Genomic DNA, 24,374 nt, shown 5'->3' on the forward strand with positions numbered 1-24,374 from the left:
TCACTTTGTGAACATAAACAATACTTTTCCTCTGAGTTTGTTCATTTATTTTTTTATTTTTTGTACATTCAGAAAAAGATTATTGTCCTTGGTGAATTCTCTGATGTGTCTCAAGACTCGATTTATCAGTGAAACATTTCATACATTCCAAACACGAGTAAGGCTACTTTCACACTAGCGTCGGGCTCGGCCTGTCGCCGTGCGTCGGGCCGAGGTCCCCGACGCTAGCGTTGTCCCCGCCGCACAACGGGGGCAGCGGATGCATTTTTCCCACGCATCCGCTGCCCGATTGTGAGGTGCGGGGAAGTGCGGGGAGGTGTGGGCGGAGTTCCGGCCGCGCATGTGCGGTCGGAAAAAGCGGACCGTCGGGAGCAAAAAACGTTACATGTAACGTTTTTTTCTCACGACGGTCCGCTACCACACGCCCAAGCGTCGCAAAACGGACGCGACGTTTGGCAATGCGTCGCTAATGCGTCGCTAATGTTAGTCTATGACGAAAAAACGCATCCAGCAAGAACTTTTGCTGGATGCGTATTTTCGGCAAAACGACGCATTTGCGACGTATTGCAGTTAACGCTAGTGTGAAACTAGCCTAAGGCTTCTCTCCTGTGTGAATTCTCTCATGTTTAACAAGATCAGATTTATTAATATAACATTTGCCACATTCTGAACATGTGAATGGCTTCTCCCCGGTGTGAATTTTCTGATGATTTCTAAGTTTGGTTTTAGTAATAAAACATTTCCCACATTCTGAACATAGATATGGTTTCTCACCTGTATGAATTCTCTCATGTGTTACAAGATGTGATCTATTTGTAAAACATTTATCACATTCTGAACATGAATATGGCTTCTCCCCTGTATGACTTCTCTGGTGTAGAACAAGATGTGATTTATTTGTAAAACATTTCCCACATTCTAAACATGAATATGGTTTTTCCCCTGTGTGAATTCTATCATGTTTAACAAGATTTGATTTATCTACAAAACATTTTCCACATACTAAACATGAATACTGCTTCTCCCCTGTGTGTCTTCTCTCATGCTGATCAAGACCCGATTTGCGGGTAAAACATTTCCCACATAGTGAACATGTATATGGTTTCTCCCCTGTGTGAATTCTTCTGTGTATAAAAAGACTTGAACTTTGCGTGAACTGCTTACCACAATCACCACACTGAAACCTTTTACCATATTTATGATCTGTACTTGTGATAATCTGCGACTGGTCATGTAATGATTCCACATTATTAGGAGGATTATATGATAGATTTTTACTGTGAAGTCTTGGATGTATGTCATTGAGGTTTTCTCCTGAAGAGTCCTGCATTATATCTTCATCTTCACCTCTGTTAAGTAGGGATAGCATAACATTTTCCACAACGTTCTTTCTGGGTTTATCTGTGAGCATTAAAAATTACATAAATTATTTTATTTTTTTCCTAAAAAAGTGGACACTTAAAACTATAGAGCCTCAAACACATGTAGTTCTTCATGCCATTTATGAGTGAAAGAAAGAGCTGGATCCAGCAGTCTGGACATTTATAAGTAGTTCCTTTATATTTCCATACTCCTTCCAAATCTACCCCTTATCTTGGCTAGAAAAAAAAAGAAAACTGCAGCAAAATTTTGAGTGTGGATTTACAAAGTTCTAGGTAACAATATGTTATTGTGATGGATTACAGGTCTACAATCAGTGGTCAATTGAATTGCATAAACAGTCATAAAATAAAGTAAAAAATTTAAACAAAAATCCAACCTTGTCTAGCAATTAAGTTTGTCCTCAGTCAACTCATTCGTCCCTTCAGTATCAACTGAGTTCTGATACAATTACTCTACTTAATTTTGATGTTGACAATCTAATCATGGTGACAGGCTTTCTTAATTTTCTGAGACAAAAAGCCCAAATCTCAGACTAAATTCATGGACATAACAATTAAGAATTTTCCTTTTCATTATTAATTTATCTATTGCTGGTTGGTAATAAAGAGGCGAGATAGTCAAGACTGATATAGTGGAACTAACAGCAGGGCACATAGCAGATGTAAAGACATGCTACAAGTACCTCGGCATCCCACAGGGGTACGGTAACCATGATGAGGAGGCAAAAGAAGGCAGCAACATCCAGATTCTATCAAAGAGTAAGACAGGTCCTGAAGAGCCAGCTCAATGGGAAGAACCATCTCATCAATACATATGCCCTGTCGGTTATGAGATACCTTGATGGCATAGTGTGCTGGCCAAAAGAATAGTTGGAAGATGCAGATGTGAAGACCTGGAAGCTCCTTACTATGCATGGAGGTCTCCACTCTACCACCCAAAGATTGTATATCAACAGAAAAGAGGGCGGTCGAGGCTTGAGAAGTGTCCAAGCCACCATCACGGATGAAAGAAAGAGTATCCAGGAATATGTCAGAAAATGGCACCAATGCTGAGATAGAGCCTAAGGCAGCAACAACAGTCCTGGAAGGAAAAACAGGAACATGCAATACCCTGGTAAGTTAAGCCACTACACGGGATGTACCATCAACAGATAATGGTGTTGGTTGATATGGGAAAATCCTACCAATGGCTGGAGAAAGCTGGACTTCAAGATAGTCCAGAGGCATTGATCATAGTGGCACAAAAACAGGTGCTAAAGTACCAGATCCATAGAAGCAGGTATCTACCATACAAGACAAGACCCAAGGTACAGACTATGCGAAGAGGCCTCGGAAACTGTCCAACTCATAGTGGCAGGATGCAAAATGCAGGACCGGCGTATTCCGAACGCCACAACCAAGTAGCGGGGATTGTATACAGGAACATTTGCACAGCATATGGGCTAAGTCCCCCTAAGTCCAGGTGGGAGACCCCAGAAAAAGTGGTGGAGAATGAAAGGGCTAAACTCCTGTGGGACTTTAAGATACAGACGGATAAGCAGGTGTTGGCTAACCAGCCAGACATTGTGATAGTAGACAAGGATCAGAAGACAGCAATGATAATAGATGTGGCAGTGCCAAGTGATAGTAATATCAGATAAAAGGAATATTAGAAGCTGGAGAAATACCAGGGCCTCAAAGGAGAACCAGAGAAGATGTGGAAGGTGAAGGCAACAATGATTCCAGTGGTGATAGGAGCACTTAGAGCAGTGATCCCTAAGTTGGGAAAATGGATACAACAGATCCCAGGAGCAACATCAGAACTCTGTCCAGAGAAGCGCAATGCTGGGAACAACTAAAATCCTGTGCAGAACTGTCAAACTCCCAGGCCTCTGTGTAGAGGACCCTAATGAGGAAGGACAATAAAAAAAACACCCTACGGAAGGGTGAGAAAGTAAATATACATTTATTTAGCGCCACTAATTCCACAGCGCTTTACAGACATTATTGGCACTGTCCCCGATGGGGCTCACAATCTAAATTCCCTATCAGTATGTCTTTGGAATGTGGGAGGAAACCTGAGAACCCGGAGGAAACCCACGCAAACACGGGGAGAACATACAAACTCCTTGCAGATATTGTTCTTGGTGGGATTTGAACCCAGGACCCCATATATATGCACACACACCACCTAAAAAAAAAAAAAAATCAGAGTAACACTTAAAAAACACAATGTAACTTCAAGTCAATCACACTTCTGTGAAGTCAAGCTGTCCAGTTATGAAGCTACACAGATTGTGAATTAATGTCTCCTGCTGTTGAGCAAATGGAACAGAAAAGAGGTAGAAATGATCGGCAATTAACAAGACAACCCCTATTAAGGACGATTGGCATTTGCCAGAGAACACCAAGATTGGCAGATTTGACATTGGTGCCCTGTGCTCAACATGCATGAGAGCAGGTTCAGACGTGACAGAGTCTGGAGATGCTGTGAAGAATGTTCTGCTGCCCACATCCTCCAGCAAGACCGGTTTGGCAGTGGGTCAGTAATGTGTGAGGAGGCATGTGCGAGCCAAAGGTACCCTGACTGTTATTAGGTACAGGGATGAGATCCTCAGACAAATTGTAAGACCATATGCAGGTGCAGTGGGCCCTGGGTTCCTTCTGATGCATTACAATGCTAGGCCTCTTGTTGCTGAAGTATGTCAGCAATTCCTGCATGATGAACCCGTTAACCAGACCTAAGTCCAATCGAACACATCTGGGACATCATGTGTCATTTCATCCACCAATGCCAAGTTGCACTCAGACAGTCCAGGAGTTGTCTGATGCTTTAATCTAAGTGTGGGAGGAGATCCCTCCGGAGAATATTTGCCGCCACATGAGGACCATACCCAGGCGTTTTAGGGATGTCATACAGGCACAAGGAGGCCACACTACTGAACATCAATTTGGATTAGCCTGTAATTTGATTTTCCACTTTTATTTTGAACTAGCTGTACTACCCGGCTTTGCCCGGGTTAATAACTGCTGTTAGCAAAATAGAATGTGTTAACAAAAACTTATTCTGCACACAAAAACCACAAAACAAATAAATAAAAATGATGAGGTTGGTGTATGTGTGGTGAAATGTGTGCTGAGGGTGGTATATGTGTTCAAGCATGTGGTAGTGTGTGGGGCATTTTGTGTGTGTGTTCATATCCCCGTGTGTGGTAAGTATCCCATGTCGGGGCCCAGGGCCGGACTGGCCATCGGGCAGTTCTGGCAACTGCCAGAAGGCCCGGTGGCAGTAGTGGGCCGCTCGAGTGTGCCCTGTCGGCACACTCCCCCTGCTGTCAGCGCACTCCCCGCCCCGCATTCAACTATACTGGCGTCATAGACGCTGGTACAGTTGAATGCAATGATGGAGGAGAGAGCGTCTGCTGTCGCTCCCTCTCCCATCATTCCCCGCTCTGCCTCTGACACAGCAGGTGCGCAATGACGTCATATCATCGCGCACCTGCTGTGTGTCGGGCGGGCAGACTGCAGCTGCTCAGACCGGAGCTGGGAGCAGCGCGGGGCAAGAGGAAAGGTGAGTAGAGTGTTCTTTTTTTTTATTATTATATATCAATGAGTGATAACTGGTTTGTGGGGCTATGGGGGGGGGCTGCATTACATTCTATGGGGGCTGGCTGCATTACATTCTACGGGGTCAGGCAGCATTACATTCTATGGGGGCTGGCTACATTACATTCTATGGGGTTGGGCTGCATTACATTCTATGGGGACTGGCTGCATTACATTCTATGGGGGCTGGCTGCATTACATTCTATGGGGGCTGGCTGCATTACATTCTATGGGGACTGGCTGCATTACATTCAATGGGGGCTGTGCTGCATTACATTCTATGGGGGCTGTGCTGAATTACATTCTATGGGGGCTGTGCTGCATTATAATCTATGGGGGCTGTGCTGTATTACATTCTATGGGGCTGTGCTGTATTACATTCTATGGGGGCTGTGCTGCATTACATTCTATGGGGGGCTGTGCTGTATTACATTCTATGGGGACTGGCTGCATTACATTCTATGGGGGCTGTGCTGTATTACATTCTATGGGGGCTGTGCTGTATTACATTCTATGGGGGCTGTGCTGCATTACATTCTATGGAGGGCTGTGTTGTATTACATTCTATGGGGACTGGCTGCATTACATTCTATGGGGGCTGGCTGCATTACATTATACGGGGTCAGGCTGCATTACATTCTATGGGGGCTGTGCTACATTACATTCTATGGGGGCTGTGCTACATTACATTCTATGGGGCTGGGCTGCATTACATTCTATGGGGACTGGCTGCATTACATTCTATGGGGGCTGTGCTGCATTACATTCTATGGGGGCTGTGCTGCATTACATTCTATGGGGCTGTGCTGCATTACATTCTATGGGGGCTGTGCTGTATTACATTCTATGGGGACTGGCTGCATTACATTCTATGGGGGCTGTGCTGTATTACATTCTATGGGGGCTGTGCTGTATTACATTCTATGGGGGCTGTGCTGCATTACATTCTATGGGGGGCTGTGCTGTATTACATTCTATGGGGACTGGCTGCATTACATTCTATGGGGGCTGGCTGCATTACATTATATGGGGTCAGGCTGCATTACATTCTATGGGGGCTGGCTACATTACATTCTATGGGGCTGGGCTGCATTACATTCTATGGGGACTGGCTGCATTACATTCTATGGGGCTGGCTGTATTACATTCTATGGGGCTGGCTGCATTACATTATACGGGGTCAGGCTGCATTACATTCTATGGGGGCTGGCTACATTACATTCTATGGGGCTGGGCTGCATTACATTCTATGGGGACGGGCTGCATTACATTCTATGGGGACTGGCTGCATTACATTCTATGGGGGCTGTGCTGCATTACATTCTATGGGGGCTGTGCTGCATTACTATTGTGAATTAGACTTTTTGGCTCCCTCTTGTGGTTACTAGTGATATGACTCTGGGATTGTCTTTCCTCAGTTTGGCACCCACCTGGGTCGTTAGTCCAGGGGTGTTGCTATATAAACTTCCTGGATCCTTAGTCCAGTGCCTGGCATCGTTGTAATCAGATCCTTTCTGTTTGCTCCTGTCTGCTGGTCCTGGTTTGTGCAAAATTAAGCTAAGTCTTGCTTCTTTGTTTTTTGGTTATTAGCTTTGCTCTTATTTTTGTCCAGCTTGTACTAAATGTGATTCCTGACTTTGCTGGTAGCTCTAGGGGGCTGGTGTTCTCCCCCCGGGCCGTTAGACGGTTCGGGGGTTCTTGAATATCCAGCGTGGATATTTTGATAGGGTTTTTGCTGACCATATAAGTTATCTTACTATATTCTGCTATTAGCTAGTGGGCCTCTCTTTGCTAAATACCTAGCTCATTCTTACGTTTGTCTTTTCCTCTTACCTCACCGTTATTATTTGTTGGGGGCTTGTATCCAACTTTTGGGTGATTTCTCTGGAGGCAAGAAAGGTCTTTCTTTTCTCTTCTAGGGTTAGTTAGTTCTCCGGCTGGCGCGAGACGTCTAGAACCAACGTAGGCACGTTCCCCGGCTGCTGCTATTTGTGGTGCTAGGATTAGATATATGGTCAGCTCAGTTACCACTGCCCTATGAGCTGGTTTTTGTGTTTGCAGACTTAGTAATTATTTCTGAGACCCTCTGCCATTGGGGTCATAACAGTATGCCAGGCCAACATTGAATGTTTAATGCATTGCAAAAGTGGGATAATAAGAAAGGAAATTCTGAGTTTTTTTTTTTTTTCTCTCTTCCTCCCCTTTACCTCTGAGTGGCTTGTGCTTGCTGCAGACATGAATGTCCAGACCTTGATTACAAGTGTAGACCAGCTTGCTGCTCGTGTGCAGGGCATACAAGATTTTGTTACCAGTAGTCCAATGTCTGAACCTATGATACCTATTCCTGAACTGTTTTCTGGAGACCGATTTAAGTTTAGGAATTTCAGGAATAATTGTAAATTATTTCTATCTCTGAGACCCCGTTCATCTGGAGATTCAGCTCAGCAAGTTAAAATTGTTATCTCTTTTTTACGGGGCGACCCTCAGGATTGGGCTTTCTCGCTAGCGCCAGGAGATCCGGCATTGGCAAATATTGATGCGTTTTTTCTGGCGCTCGGATTGCTTTACGAGGAACCCAATCTTGAAGTTCAGGCAGAAAAAGCCTTGCTGGCTATTTCTCAGGGCCAGGATGAAGCTGAAGTGTATTGCCAAAAATTTCGGAAATGGTCCGTGCTTACTCAGTGGAATGAGTGTGCTCTGGCCGCAAATTTCAGAAATGGCCTTTCTGAAGCCATTAAGAATGTGATGGTGGGTTTCCCCATTCCTACAAGTCTGAATGATTCCATGGCGCTGGCTATTCAAATTGACCGGCGTTTGCGGGAGCGCAAAACCGCTAATCCTCTGGTGGTGTTGTCTGAACAAACACCTGATTTAATGCAATGTGATAGAATTCAGACTAGAAATGAGCGGAAAAATCATAGACGTCAGAATGGGTTGTGTTTTTACTGTGGTGATTCTACACATGTTATATCAGCATGCTCTAAACGCCTAACAAGGGTTGTTAGTCCTGTCGCCATTGGTAATTTGCAACCTAAATTTATTTTGTCTGTGACTTTAATTTGCTCATTGTCTTCTTACCCTGTTATGGCGTTTGTGGATTCAGGTGCTGCCCTGAGTCTTATGGATCTGTCATTTGCCAAGCGCTGTGGTTTTGTTCTTGAACCGTTGGTAAATCCTATTCCTCTTAGAGGTATTGATGCTATGCCATTGGCGGAAAATAAACCGCAGTTTTGGACGCAGGGAAACATGTGCATGACTCCGGAACATCGGGAGGTGATTCGTTTTCTTGTTCTGCATAAAATGCATGATTTGGTCGTTTTGGGTTTGCCATGGTTACAGACTCATAATCCAGTCTTGGATTGGAAGGCAATGTCTGTGTCAAGTTGGGGCTGTCAGGGTATTCATGGTGATTCCCCGCCGGTGTCTATTGCTTCCTCTACTCCTTTGGAAGTTCCTGAGTATTTGTCTGATTATCAGGATGTGTTCAGCGAGTCCAGGTCCAGTGCTCTGCCTCCTCATAGGGACTGTGACTGCGCCATAGATTTGATTCAAGGTAGTAAATTTCCTAAGGGAAGACTATTTAATCTGTCTGTACCTCAGCATGCCGCAATGCGTTCGTATATCAAGGAGTCTCTGGAGAAGGGGCATATCCGTCCATCCTCTTCCCCTCTTGGTGCGGGATTCTTTTTTGTGGCCAAGAAGGACGGATCTTTGAGACCTTGTATTGACTATCGGCTTCTGAATAAAATCACTGTTAAATTTCAGTATCCTTTGCCTCTGTTGTCGGACTTGTTTGCCCGGATTAAAGGTGCCAAGTGGTTCACCAAGATAGATCTTCGTGGTGCGTACAACCTTGTGCGCATTAAGCAAGGAGATGAATGGAAGACAGCATTTAATACGCCCGAAGGTCATTTTGAGTACTTGGTGATGCCTTTTGGGCTCTCTAATGCTCCCTCAGTGTTTCAGTCCTTTATGCATGATATTTTCCGGAAGTATCTGGATAAATTTATGATTGTTTATCTGGATGATATTCTGGTTTTCTCTGAAGATTGGGACTCACATGTGGAGCAGGTCAGGATGGTGTTTCAGGTTTTGCGTGAGAATGCTTTGTTTGTTAAGGGCTCAAAGTGTCTCTTTGGAGTACAGAAGGTTCCCTTTTTGGGGTTTATTTTTTCCCCTTCTGCTGTGGAGATGGACCCAGTCAAGGTCCGAGCTATTCATGATTGGACTCAACCCACGTCAGTTAAGAGTCTTCAGAAGTTCTTGGGTTTTGCTAACTTCTACCGTCGTTTTATCGCTAATTTTTCTAGCGTTGTTAAACCTTTGACGGATATGACCAAGAAAGGTTCTGATGTTGCTAACTGGGCTCCTGCAGCCGTGGAAGCTTTCCAAGAGTTGAAGCGCCGGTTTACTTCGGCGCCTGTTTTGTGCCAGCCTGATGTCTCACTTCCCTTTCAGGTCGAAGTGGATGCTTCTGAGATTGGGGCAGGGGCCGTTTTGTCGCAGAGAGGCCCTGGTTGCTCGGTAATGAGACCATGTGCTTTCTTCTCTAGGAAGTTTTCGCCTGCTGAGCGGAATTATGATGTTGGCAATCGGGAGTTGTTGGCCATGAAGTGGGCATTTGAGGAGTGGCGTCATTGGCTCGAGGGTGCTAAGCATCGTGTGGTGGTCTTGACTGATCACAAAAATTTGATGTATCTCGAGTCTGCTAAACGCCTGAATCCTAGACAGGCCCGCTGGTCATTGTTTTTCTCCCGTTTTGACTTTGTGGTCTCGTATTTACCAGGTTCAAAGAATGTGAAGGCTGATGCTCTTTCAAGGAGCTTTGTGCCTGACTCTCCTGGAGTCGCAGAACCAGTTGGTATTCTTAAAGAGGGAGTTATCTTGTCAGCCATTTCTCCTGATTTGCGACGTGTGTTGCAGAGATTTCAGGCTGGTAGACCTGACTCTTGTCCACCTGACAGATTGTTTGTTCCTGATAAGTGGACCAGCAGAGTCATTTCCGAGGTTCATTCCTCGGTGTTGGCAGGGCATCCGGGAATTTTTGGCACCAGAGATCTGGTGGCTAGGTCCTTTTGGTGGCCTTCCTTGTCACGGGATGTGCGGTCATTTGTGCAGTCCTGTGGGACTTGTGCTCGAGCTAAGCCTTGCTGTTCTCGTGCCAGAGGGTTGCTCTTGCCCTTGCCTGTCCCGAAGAGGCCTTGGACACACATTTCCATGGATTTCATTTCAGATCTTCCGGTGTCTCAGGGCATGTCTGTCATCTGGGTGGTATGTGATCGCTTTTCTAAAATGGTCCATTTGGTGCCTTTGTCTAAGCTGCCTTCCTCTTCCGATCTGGTTCCTGTGTTCTTTCAGAATGTGGTTCGTTTACACGGCATTCCTGAGAATATTGTGTCTGACAGAGGATCCCAGTTTGTTTCCAGGTTCTGGCGATCCTTTTGTGCTAGGATGGGCATTGATTTGTCATTTTCGTCTGCCTTTCATCCTCAGACTAATGGACAAACGGAGCGAACTAATCAGACTCTGGAGGCTTATTTGAGGTGTTTTGTTTCGGCAGATCAGGATGATTGGGTGACCTTCTTGCCGTTGGCTGAGTTTGCCCTTAATAATCGGGCTAGTTCCGCTACTTTGGTTTTGCCATTTTTCTGCAACTCTGGTTTCCATCCTCGTTTTTCCTCGGGACATGTGGAGCCTTCTGACTGTCCTGGGGTAGATTCTGTGGTGGATAGGTTGCAGCAGATCTGGAATCATGTGGTGGACAACTTAAAGTTGTCACAGGAGAAGGCTCAGCGTTTTGCCAACCGCCGCCGCGGTGTGGGTCCCCGACTTCATGTTGGGGATTTGGTATGGCTGTCTTCTCGATTTGTTCCTATGAAGGTCTCCTCTCCTAAATTTAAGCCTCGCTTCATCGGTCCTTACAAGATATTGGAAATCCTTAATCCTGTGTCCTTTCGCTTGGATCTTCCGGTGTCGTTTGCCATTCACAACGTGTTCCATAGGTCTTTGTTGCGGCGGTACGTTGTACCTGTGGTTCCTTCTGTTGAGCCTCCTGCTCCGGTGTTGGTTGAGGGCGAGTTGGAGTACGTGGTGGAGAAGATCTTGGATTCTCGTCTCTCCAGACGGAGGCTTCAGTATCTGGTCAAGTGGAAGGGTTATGGTCAGGAGGATAATTCCTGGGTGGTTGCTTCTGATGTGCATGCGGCCGATTTAGTTCGTGCCTTTCACGCTGCTCATCCTGATCGCCCTGGTGGTCTTGGTGAGGGTTCGGTGACCCCTCCTTAAGGGGGGTGGTACTGTTGTGAATTAGACTTTTTGGCTCCCTCTTGTGGTTACTAGTGATATGACTCTGGGATTGTCTTTCCTCAGTTTGGCACCCACCTGGGTCGTTAGTCCAGGGATGTTGCTATATAAACTTCCTGGATCCTTAGTCCAGTGCCTGGCATCGTTGTAATCAGATCCTTTCTGTTTGCTCCTGTCTGCTGGTCCTGGTTCGTGCAAAATTAAGCTAAGTCTTGCTTCTTTGTTTTTTGGTTATTAGCTTTGCTCTTATTTTTGTCCAGCTTGTACTAAATGTGATTCCTGACTTTGCTGGTAGCTCTAGGGGGCTGGTGTTCTCCCCCCGGGCCGTTAGACGGTTCGGGGGTTCTTGAATATCCAGCGTGGATATTTTGATAGGGTTTTTGCTGACCATATAAGTTATCTTACTATATTCTGCTATTAGCTAGTGGGCCTCTCTTTGCTAAATACCTAGCTCATTCTTACGTTTGTCTTTTCCTCTTACCTCACCGTTATTATTTGTTGGGGGCTTGTATCCAACTTTTGGGTGATTTCTCTGGAGGCAAGAAAGGTCTTTCTTTTCTCTTCTAGGGTTAGTTAGTTCTCCGGCTGGCGCGAGACGTCTAGAACCAACGTAGGCACGTTCCCCGGCTGCTGCTATTTGTGGTGCTAGGATTAGATATATGGTCAGCTCAGTTACCACTGCCCTATGAGCTGGTTTTTGTGTTTGCAGACTTAGTAATTATTTCTGAGACCCTCTGCCATTGGGGTCATAACACATTACATTCTATGGGGGGTTGTGCTGCATTACATTCTATGGGGGCTGTGCTGTATTACATTCTATGGGGGCTGTGCTGCATTACATTCTATGGGGCTGTGCTGTATTATATTCTATGGGGGCTGGCTGTATTACATTCTATGGGGGCTGGCTGCATTACATTCTATGGGGGGGCTGTATTACATTCTATGGGGGCTGTGCTGTATTACATTCTATGGGGCTGTGCTGCATTACATTCTATGGGGGCTGTGCTGTATTACATTCTATGGGGGCTGTGCTGTATTACACTCTATAGGGACTGGCTGCATTACATTCTATGGGGACTGTGCTGTATTACAGTCTATGGGGGCTGTTCTGTATTACATTCTATGGGGCTCTGCTGCATTACATTCTATGGGGGCTGTGCTGTATTACATTCTATGGGGGCTGTGCTGCATTACATTCTATGGGGGCTGGCTGCATTACATTCTATGGGGACTGTGCTGTATTACAGTCTATGGGGCTGGCTGTATTACATTCTATGGGGCTGTGCTGTATTACATTCTATGGGGGCTGTCTGTATTACATTCTATGGGGGCTGTGCTGTATTACATTCTATGCGGGCTGTGCTGCATTATATTCTATGGGGACTGGCTGCATTACATTCTATTGGGGCTGTGCTGCATTACATTCTATGGGGGCTGTGCTGCATTACATTCTATGGGGACTGTGCTGTATTACATTATATGGGGGCTGGCTGTATTACATTCTATGGGGGCTGTGCTGTATTACATTCTATGGGGGCTGTGCAGTATTACATTCTATGGGGGCTGTGCTGTATTACATTCTATGGGGCTGGATGTATTACATTCTATGGGGGCTGTGCTGTATTGCATTCTTTGGGGGCTGGCCGTATTACATTCTATGGGGGCTGTGCTGTATTACATCCGATGGGGACTGTGCTGTATTACATTCCATGGGGCTGTGCTGCATTACATTCTATGGGGGCTGTGCTGTATTACATTCTATGGGGGTTGGCTGCATTACATTCTATGGGGGCTGACTGCATTACATTCTATGGGGGGTTGTGCTGCATTACATTCTATGAGGGCTGTGCTGTATTACATTCTATGGGGTCTGTGCTGCATTACATTCTATGGGGGCTGGCTGCATTACATTCTATGGGGCTGTGCTGCATTACATTCTATGGGGGCTGTGTTGTATTACATTCTATGGGGGTTGGCTGCATTACATTCTATGGCGGCTGGCTGCATTACATTCTATGGGGGGTTGTGCTGCATTACATTCTATGGGGGCTGTGCTGTATTACATTCTATGGGGGCTGTGCTGCATTACATTCTATGGGGGCTGGCTGCATTACATTCTATGGGGACTGTGCTGTATTACAGTCTATGGGGGCTGGCTGTATTACATTCTATGGGGGCTGGCTGCATTACATTCTATGGGGGCTGTGCTGTATTACATTCTATGAGGGCTGTGCTGCATTACTGTTATGACCCCAATGGCGAGGGTCTCAGAGGAACAAGTAAGTCTGCGACGTACAAAAATCCAGCTCATAGGGCAGTGGTAACTGGGCTGACCATATATCTACTCCTAACGCCAACACTAGAAGTAGCCGGGGAACATGCCTACGTTGGTCGCTAGATGTCTCGCGCCAGCCGGAGGACTAACTACCCCTAGAAGAGGAAAACAAAGACCTCTCTTGCCTCCAGAGAATAGACCCCAAAAGTATGATACAAGCCCCCCACAAATAATAACGGTGAGGTAAGAGGAAATGACAAACACAGAGATGAACTAGGTTTAGCAAAGAGAGGCCCACTTACTAATAGCAGAATGTAGTAAGATAACTTATATGGTCAACGAAAACCCTAACAAAAATCCACACTGGAGATTCAAGAACCCCCGAACCGTCTAACGGCCCGGGGGGAGAACTCCAGCCTCCCTAGAGCTTCCAGCAAGGTTAGGATACAGATTATGTACAAGCTGGACAAAAATGCAAACAAAAACAAATAGCAAAAAGCAAGAAAGCAGACTTAGCTTAATTCAGCAGGAACCAGGATCAGTAGACAAGAGCACAACAGATAAGCTCTGATTACAACGTTGCCAGGCATTGAACTGAAGGTCCAGGGAGCTTATATAGCAACACCCCTGACCTAACGAGCCAGGTGAGCATACAAGGGATGGCAGGCATTCCCAGAGTCAAATCACTAGTAACCACTAGAGGGAGCCAAAAAGATAAATTCACAACAGTACCCCCCCCCTTAGTGAGGGGTCACCGAACCCTCACCAAGACCACCAGGGCGATCAGGATGAGCGGTGTGAAAGGCACGAACCAAATCGGCCGCATGCACATCAGAGGCGACCCAGGAATTATCCTCCTGACCATAGCCCTTCCACTTGACCAGGTACTGAAGCCTCCGCCTGGAGAGACGAGAATCTAAGATCTTCTCCACCACGTACTCCAACTCGCCCTCAACCAACACCGGAGCAGGAGGCTCAGCAGAAGGAACCACAGGCACAACGTACCGCCGCAACAAGGACCTATGAAATACGTTGTGGATGGCAAACGACACCGGAAGATCCAGGCGAAAGGATACAGGATTAATGATTTCCAATATCTTGTAAGGACCAATGAAGCGAGGCTTAAATTTGGGAGAGGAGACCTTCATAGGAACACATCGAGAAGACAGCCATACCAAATCCCCAACGCGAAGTCGGGGACCCACACCGCGGCGGCGGTTGGCAAAACGCTGAGCCTTCTCCTGTGACAACTTCAAGTTGTCCACCACATGACTCCAGATCCGCTGCAACCTATCCACCACGGAATCCACCCCAGGACAGTCAGAAGGCTCCACATGTCCCGAGGAAAAACGAGGATGGAAACCAGAGTTGCAGAAAAATGGCGAAACCAAGGTGGCGGAACTAGCCCGATTATTAAGGGCAAATTCAGCCAACGGCAAGAAGGTCACCCAATCATCCTGATCAGAAGAGACAAAACACCTCAAATAAGCCTCCAGAGTCTGATTAGTTCGCTCCGTTTGTCCGTTAGTCTGGGGATGGAAAGCGGATGAAAACGAGAACTCAATGCCCATCCTACCACAAAAGGATCGCCAGAACCTGGAAACAAACTGGGATCCTCTGTCCGACACAATATTCTCAGGAATGCCGTGCAAACGAACCACGTTCTGGAAGAACACAGGAACCAGATCAGAAGAGGAGGGCAGCTTAGGCAAAGGAACCAAATGGACCATCTTGGAGAAACGATCACATATCACCCAGATGACAGACATGCCCTGAGACACCGGAAGATCAGAAATGAAATCCATAGAGATGTGTGTCCAAGGTCTCTTCGGGACAGGCAAGGGCAAGAGCAACCCGCTGGCACGAGAGCAGCAAGGCTTAGCTCGAGCACAAGTACCACAGGACTGCACAAATAACCGCACATCCCTTGACAAGGAAGGCCACCAAAAGGACCTGGCCACCAGATCTCTGGTGCCAAAAATTCCCGGGTGCCCTGCCAACACCGAGGAATGAACCTCGGAAATGACTCTGCTGGTCCATCTAGCAGGCACAAACAATCTGTCAGGTGGACAAGAGTCAGGCCTACCAGCCTGAAATCTCTGTAACACACGTCGCAGATCTGGAGAAATAGCAGACACGATAACTCCTTCCTTAAGAATACCCACAGGCTCAGCGACTCCAGGAGCATCAGGCACAAAGCTCCTAGACAGAGCATCGGCCTTCACATTCTTAGAACCTGGTAAATACGAGACCACAAAGTCAAAACGGGAGAAAAACAATGACCAGCGGGCCTGTCTAGGATTCAGGCGTTTAGCAGACTCGAGATACATCAGATTTTTGTGATCAGTCAAGACCACCACACGATGCTTAGCACCCTCGAGCCAATGACGCCACTCCTCAAATGCCCACTTCATGGCCAACAACTCCCGATTGCCCACATCATAATTTCGCTCTGCCGGCGAAAACTTCCTAGAGAAAAAGGCACAAGGTCTCATAGTAGAGCAACCAGGGCCTCTCTGCGACAAAACGGCCCCTGCCCCAATCTCCGAAGCATCCACCTCAACCTGAAAGGGAAGTGAGACGTCAGGCTGGCACAAAACAGGCGCCGAAGTAAACCGGCGTTTCAACTCCTGGAAAGCCTCCACGGCAGCAGGAGCCCAGTTAGCTACATCAGAGCCTTTCTTGGTCATATCCGTCAGCGGTTTAACAACGCTAGAGAAATTTGCGATAAAACGACGGTAGAAGTTAGCAAAACCCAAGAACTTCTGAAGACTCTTAACTGACGAGGGTTGAGTCCAATCATGAATAGCTCGGACCTTGACTGGATCCATCTCCACAGCAGAAGGGGAAAAAATGAACCCCAAAAAGGGAACCTTCTGTACACCAAAGAGACACTTTGAGCCTTTTACAAACAAAGAATTTTCACGCAGAATCTCAAAAACCATCCTGACCTGCTCCACATGCGAGTCCCAATCATCAGAAAAAACCAGAATATCATCCAGATAAACAATCAAAAATTTATCCAGATACTTCCGGAAAATGTCATGCATGAAGGACTGAAAAACTGAAGGTGCATTAGAGAGCCCAAATGGCATCACCAAGTACTCAAAATGACCTTCGGGCGTATTGAATGCGGTTTTCCATTCATCGCCCTGCCTAATGCGCACAAGGTTGTACGCACCACGAAGGTCTATCTTGGTGAACCACTTGGCACCTTTAATCCGGGCAAACAAATCTGACAACAGCGGCAAAGGATACTGAAATTTGACAGTGATCTTATTTAAAAGCCGATAGTCAATACAAGGCCTCAAAGATCCGTCCTTTTTGGCCACAAAAAAGAATCCCGCACCAAGAGGGGAAGAAGAAGGACGGATATGCCCCTTCTCAAGAGACTCCTTGATATATGAACGCATCGCGGTATGTTCAGGTACCGACAGATTAAACAGTCTCCCCTTAGGAAACTTACTGCCAGGAATCAAATCTATTGCACAGTCACATTCCCTATGAGGAGGCAGTGCACTGGACTTAGACTCGCTGAAGACATCCTGATAATCAGACAAATACGCCGGAACTTCCGAAGGCGTAGAAGAAGCAATAGACAAGGGCAGGGAATCTGCATGAATTCCATGGCAGCCCCAACTTGACACTGACATAGCCTTCCAGTCCAAGACTGGATTATGGGTCTGTAACCATGGCAAACCCAAAACAACCAAATCATGCATTTTATGCAGAACAAGAAAACGTATTACCTCCCGATGTTCGGGAGTCATGCACATGGTAACCTGTGTCCAAAACTGCGGTTTATTTTTTGCCAATGGCGTAGAATCAATACCCCTAAGGGGGATAGGATTTTCCAATGGCTCAAGAACAAATCCGCAGCGCTTGGCAAATGACAGATCCATAAGGCTCAGGGCAGCACCTGAGTCCACAAACGCCATGACAGGATACGATGACAGTGAGCAAATCAAAGTTACAGATAGAATAAATTTAGGTTGCAAATTACCAATGGCGACCGGACTAACAACCTTAGTAAGACGTTTAGAGCATGCTGAGATAACATGTGTAGAATCACCACAGTAGTAAGACAAGCCATTCTGGCGTCTATGAATTTTCCGCTCATTTCTAGTCAGGATTCTATCACATTGCATTAAATCAGGTGCCTGTTCAGACAACACCATGAGGGAATTTGCAGTTTTGCGCTCCCGCAACCGCCGGTCGATTTGAATAGCCAGGGCCATAGAATCATTCAGACCTGTGGGAATGGGAAAACCCACCATCACATTCTTAATGGCTTCAGAAAGGCCATTTCTAAAATTTGCAGCCAATGCACACTCGTTCCACTGGGTCAGCACGGACCATTTCCGAAATTTTTGGCAATACACTTCAGCCTCGTCCTGGCCCTGAGACATCGCCAGCAAGGCTTTTTCTGCCTGAATCTCAAGATTGGGTTCCTCATAAAGCAAACCGAGCGCCAGAAAAAACGCATCAATGTCAGCCAATGCCGGATCTCCTGGCGCCAGCGAGAAGGCCCAATCCTGAGGGTCGCCCCGTAAAAAAGAAATAACAATTTTTACTTGCTGAGCGGAGTCTCCAGATGAACAGGGTCTCAGGGACAAAAACAATTTACAATTATTCCTGAAATTTCTAAATTTAAATCGGTCTCCGGAAAACGGTTCCGGAATCGGTATCTTAGGTTCTGACATAGGATTTCTGATAACAATATCTTGTATGCCCTGCACACGAGCAGCAAGCTGGTCCACACTTGTAATCAAGGTCTGGACATTCATGTCTGCAGCAAACACAAGCCACTCAGAGGTAAAGGAGAAAAGAAAAAAAAAATGAGAGAGAGAAAAAAAAAACTCAGAACTTTCTTTCTTATAATCCCGCTTCTGCAATGCATTTAACATTTAATACTGGCCTGGCAAACTGTTATGACCCCAATGGCGAGGGTCTCAGAGGAACAAGTAAGTCTGCGACGTACAAAAATCCAGCTCATAGGGCAGTGGTAACTGGGTTGACCATATATCTACTCCTAACGCCAACACTAGAAGTAGCCGGGGAACATGCCTACGTTGGTCGCTAGATGTCTCGCGCCAGCCGGAGGACTAACTACCCCTAGAAGAGGAAAACAAAGACCTCTCTTGCCTCCAGAGAATAGACCCCAAAAGTATGATACAAGCCCCCCACAAATAATAACGGTGAGGTAAGAGGAAATGACAAACACAGAGATGAACTAGGTTTAGCAAAGAGAGGCCCACTTACTAATAGCAGAATGTAGTAAGATAACTTATATGGTCAACGAAAACCCTAACAAAAATCCACACTGGAGATTCAAGAACCCCCGAACCGTCTAACGGCCCGGGGGGAGAACTCCAGCCTCCCTAGAGCTTCCAGCAAGGTTAGGATACAGATTATGTACAAGCTGGACAAAAATGCAAACAAAAACAAATAGCAAAAAGCAAGAAAGCAGACTTAGCTTAATTCAGCAGGAACCAGGATCAGTAGACAAGAGCACAACAGATTAGCTCTGATTACAACGTTGCCAGGCATTGAACTGAAGGTCCAGGGAGCTTATATAGCAATACCCCTGACCTAACATGTTAGGGCATGTTAGGTTAGCCTATGGGTTGAACTAGATGGACTTACAGTCTTCCTTCAACCTTAATAACTATGTAACTAACGAGCCAGGTGAGCATACAAGGGATGGCAGGCATTCCCAGAGTCAAATCACTAGTAACCACTAGAGGGAGCCAAAAAGATAAATTCACAACACATTACATTCTATGGGGGCTGGCTGCATTACATTCTATGGTGGCTGTGCTGCATTACATTGTATGGGGGCTGTGCTGTATTACATTGTATGGGGGCTGTGCTGCATTACATTCTATGGGGGCTGGCTGCATTACATTCTATGGGGCTGTGCTGCATTACATGCTATGGGGGCTGGCTGTTTCACATTCTATGGGGGCTGTGCTGTATTATATTCTATGGGGGCTGGCTGTATTACATTCTATGGGGGCTGGCTGCATTACATTCTATGGGGCTGTGCTGCATTACATTCTATGGGGGCTGGCTGTATTACATTCTATGGGGCTGGCTGCATTACATTCTATGGGGGCTGGCTGCATTACATTCTATGGGGGCTGTGCTGCATTACATTCTATGGGGGCTGGCTGCATTACATTCTATGGGGGCTGTGCTGCATTACATTCTATGGGGGCTGTGCTATATTACATTCTATGGGGGCTGTGCTGTATTACACTCTATGGGGACTGGCTGCATTACATTCTATGGGGGCTGTGCTGTATTACATTCTATGGGGGCTGTGCTGTATAACATTCTATGGGGGCTGTGCTGTATTACATTCTATGGGGGCTGTGCTGTATTATACTCTATGGGGACTGGCTGCATTACATTCTATGGGGGCTGTGCTGTATTACATTCTATGGGGCTGTGCTGCATTACATTCTATGGGGACTGAGCTGTAATGCTGGATACAGCTGTAATTATATGTTATATAGTCGTGTTACACTCCCCTCACTTCTTGTAACCTACAAGTGTACAAAGATATTATACAGTCACCATGTGACAAGTGGGCCTGTGTGACTTCAAATGCCAGGGCTGAATTTTAGTCCCAGTCCGGCCCTGTCGGGGCCCCACCTTAGCAACTGTACAGTATATACTCTTTGGCGCCATCGCTGTCATTCTTTAAGTCCTCCTTGTTCACATCTGGCAGCTGTCAATTTGCCTCCAACACTTTTCCTTTCACTTTTTCCCCATTATGTAGATAGGGGCAAAATTGTTTGGTGAATTGGAATGCACGGGGCTAAAATTTCGCCTCACGACATAGCCTATGACGCTCTCGGGGTCCAGACGTGTGACTGTGCAAAATGTTGTGGCTGTAGCTGTGACGGTGCAGATGCCAATCCCGGACATACACACACACAGCTTTATATATTAGATATCATTCAAAATCCAGACCTCTGCTACAAATCTTTCCGTTCTCTGAATGCTGAGATCTGTATATCTCCACCCACACTTATGAATGACAGAAAGCTGCTAACCAGTGGTGAGTGTGGGGTTACACAGAGCAGAAGGACTAAGGCCATGTGCACACGTTCAGTATTTTTTGCATTTTTTTCGCGGTTTTTACACTATAAAAACTCCTCCTATTATTTACAGTGTATTCCGCATTTTTTGTGCAAATGTAGCCTTTTTTTCCGTGAAAAAATCGCATTGCGGAAAAAAAAGCAACATGTTCATTAAAAAATGCGGAATTGCGGGGATTCCGCACACCTAGGAGTGCATTGATCTGCTTACTTCCTGCACGGGGCTGTGCACACCATGCGGGAAGTAAGCAGATTATACGCGGTTGGTACCCAGGGTGGAGGAGAGGAGACTCTCCTCCACGGACTGGGCACCATATAAGTGGTAAAAAAAAAAGAATTAAAATAAAAAATAGTCATATACTCACCTTCGATGGCCCCCGGAGTGTTCCCGCCTCTCACCGCTGCATGCTGCCGCTTCGGTTCCTAAAGATGGTGTGGTTCAGGACCTGCGATGACGTCGCTGTCTTGTGATTGGTCGCGAGACCGGTCATGTGACCGCTCACGTGACCGCGACATCATCGAAGGTCCTGAACCACACCATCTATAGGAACGGACGCCGCTGAGGATATCGGCTGTCTGCAGAGGGTGAGTATAACCATTTTTTTTAAACATTCTAACTTTTACTATAGATGCTGCATAAGCAGCATCTATAGTAAAAAGTTGGTCACACTTGTCAAACACTATGTTTGACAAGTGTGACCAACCTGTCAGTCAGTTTTCCAAGCGATGCTACAGATCGCTTGAAAAACTTTAGCATTCTGCAAGCTAATTACGCTTGCAAAATGCTAAAAAAACCGCGAAAAAAACGGGAAAAAAACGCAAAAAAAAAAATGCGGATTTCTTGCAGAAAATTTCCGGTTTTCTTCAGGAAATTTCTGCAAGAAATCCTGACGTGTGCACATACCCTAAATGGCACGAGACAACTAGTCCTATAATGATAATCGTCTGTTGATAAAACACAGGACTTATGTAAAATACAGCAAGCAGTCTAGTAAGTGATACATAGCTGAAATCGGGGTCTATGCTCCTAGATCATGCTGCTCTCAGATTAAATAGCAAAAACCTGCAGACAGCTTCCCTTTAAAATGCGACCCGAATCACTTCTGAAGCTGCACCCTAACACACGATATCAGGGGTTAGGAGTACAAGCAGCCGTCTACCTGCTGCTCTTTTTGACTCACTTTAGGGCTCACACACACTTGTGTTTATATAAAAAAAATAGTTTTGGTATTGATCCAGAAAAGAAGGACAAATGTCGTGTATGTAACTCAGTAGGTCAAGCGCATGTGCAATTTTTCCTTGCCCAGTGTCTGTATGCAATGCATTTTTAATATCATCTTGTACATACTATAATTCTCTATGTAACTTAACCCCTTAACCCCCGGAGCTTTTTTCGGTTTTGCATTTTCGTTTTTCGCTCCCCTCCTTCCCAGAGCCATAACTTTTTTATTTTTCCGTCAATATGATCATGTGAGGGCTTACTTATTTTTTGAGGGACAAGTTGTACTTTTGAACGACACCATGGGTTTTACCATGTCATGTACTAAAAAATGGGAAAAATATTCCAAGTGCGATGAAATTGCAAAAAATGTGCAATCCCACACTTGTTTTTTGTTTGGCTTTTTTGCTAGATTCACTAAATGCTAAAACTGACCTGTCACTATATTTCTCCGGGTCATTACGAGTTCATGGACACCAAACATGTCTAGGTTCATCTTTATCTAAGTGTTAAGAAAAAAATCCAAACTTTGCTAAAAAAAAAAAAAAAGTGCAATTTTCCGAGACCCATACCATCTCCATTTTTCAGAATCTTATTTTTTGCGTGCCGAGATCACGTTTTTATTGATACCATTTTGGTGCAGATACATTCTTTTGATCTCCAGTTATTGCATTTTAGTGCAATTCTGGAGTTTTGAACTTTTTTCTAACTACGCCGTTTAGCGATCAGGTTAATCCTTTTTTTTATTGATAGATTGGGCGATTCGGAGTGTGGCGATACCAAATATGTGTAGGTTTGATCTTTATTATTGTTCTAATTTGAATGGGGCAAAAGGGGAGTGATTTGAACTTTTATATATTTTTTTCATATTACTTTAAATGTACCACTCCAGTGATCTGCATGTGGGTTAGAAATTGGGCTTTTTACTCTGTTTATTCTCCTTTTGGTGTAATTTCTGTTGTTCTGCTTTCCATATAGTACAGTCTTTCTTTAAATGTCCATTTTTCTTACATCTGAAACATTCTCTTGTCTCTGTATTATGGGGCTTCTTGTCGCTTTAAGAGCATTTTCATTATCCCTTTCAGTGGAATCGTTTGCTCTTTCCTTCTATGATATTCATCTATAAGTCTGGTCTTTACAAACTCTAGTGTAATGTCTCTTTCAGGTCTTGTCTCTAGTGCTTTTATCAGAGCAGTGTATGAATCTGGTATATCAATAATATTGCTGCTATATGGCTTTCCTTAATGTCTTCACCAACTGATCTCAGCTGTGTTACCACCTCCATCATGGACTTTATATGCTCCTGCACGTCTTTCCTTGCACTTAATCGCATCTTGTAAAGTTTTCTTAGCAGGAATAGTTTGTGATTCAAGTTGGACCTTTCATGTAGAGTTCTCAATGCTTCCCACATTCCCTTTGCTGTATCCTCATTCCTACGTGAATTACGTGAATTAACTGATCATCCCCCACTAATAAACTGATAGTAGCTCTTGCTTGTCTGTTTTCGTATCGCAGGTCTGATTATTATCATTGGGTCTGTCTGTAGCGATTACCTCCCATAGATCATCTTTAGACAATAACTTCGATAACTGATGGTTCTCATTGTTCAGTTTAGCTATTGTGAGTCTCCGCTCTGAACTGCTGCTCATCTTTAACTTAATGGTCTTACTTGTTTGGAGAGAATTGCTCTGAAGTAATCTTTTGCATTCACCAAGTCTTTTTTGTCTTATATGCTGGGCCCATAACCTGTTGTATAGTTTGATCGCAGAAGAAATTTGTGAGAGTAGATTACATGGACGGACATACTGTGAGGCTCCACCGGGGCCTGGAGGTGGAGGGGCCACTGCAGGGTGGCTAATAATGAGGGCATTCTGACTTGTTTATCCGATCCCAAGGCTCCTGGGGGACCCTGGCCAGATTGCCCTCATATTCGGCGGGCAGGGAGAGATCCCTGCAGCTCCGCTGCCTACAAGAGAAAATAGCAGCGGAGCTGCAGCGATCTGTCCTGCTTCCTGCCCTGGCTTCCTCTCACACAGACAGCAGTGCCGCTGGATGACGTCATCATTCAGCGGACGGATGTGTCATAGAGAGAGAGAGATGGGGACGGTGATGCTGCGGCAGAGCGTGTGGAGAGGTGAAACATGCTGTGTGTGTGTATACGTGTCTTGTGTGTGTGTGTTGTGTGAGTATGCATGCGTAGCGCAGCGGGGGAATGTTCAGAGAGGTGAATGGTGCTGTATCTGTGTGTGTAAGGGGAGGACAGGGCAACAATGGGGTGATGGAGAGGGCAATGATGGGGATGTGGGGGAGGAGGAAATGATGGCTGTGGTGCAAAGAGCTGTGACGGGGGTGATGGGGGAGGAGGAAATTATGAGGGTGGTGGAAAGAACAATGATGGGTGGTGGAGGGAGAAGGCAATGATGGGAGATGGTGGAAAGGGCAATAATGGGGGGTGGAGGGGGAGGAAATGATGGAGGTGCTGGAAAGGGCAAGGATGGTGG

General features: G+C 45.7%; 1 protein-coding gene across 1 annotated transcript in view; it reads right to left on the reverse strand.

Annotated features, from left to right (window-relative positions):
* Positions 1-592: 592 nt before the first annotated feature.
* LOC143817865 (oocyte zinc finger protein XlCOF8.4-like) overlaps positions 593-24,374 on the reverse strand; it is a 251,108-nt gene continuing 227,326 nt past the window's right edge. Inside the window, exon 10 of the mRNA XM_077299328.1 lies at positions 593-1,401. Coding sequence (XP_077155443.1) covers positions 593-1,401 — 809 coding nt within the window. The remainder of the gene's footprint in view (positions 1,402-24,374) is intronic.

The sequence above is a fragment of the Ranitomeya variabilis genome, chromosome 3 (genome assembly GCF_051348905.1).
Source record: "Ranitomeya variabilis isolate aRanVar5 chromosome 3, aRanVar5.hap1, whole genome shotgun sequence".
Lineage (NCBI taxonomy): Eukaryota > Metazoa > Chordata > Amphibia > Anura > Dendrobatidae > Ranitomeya > Ranitomeya variabilis.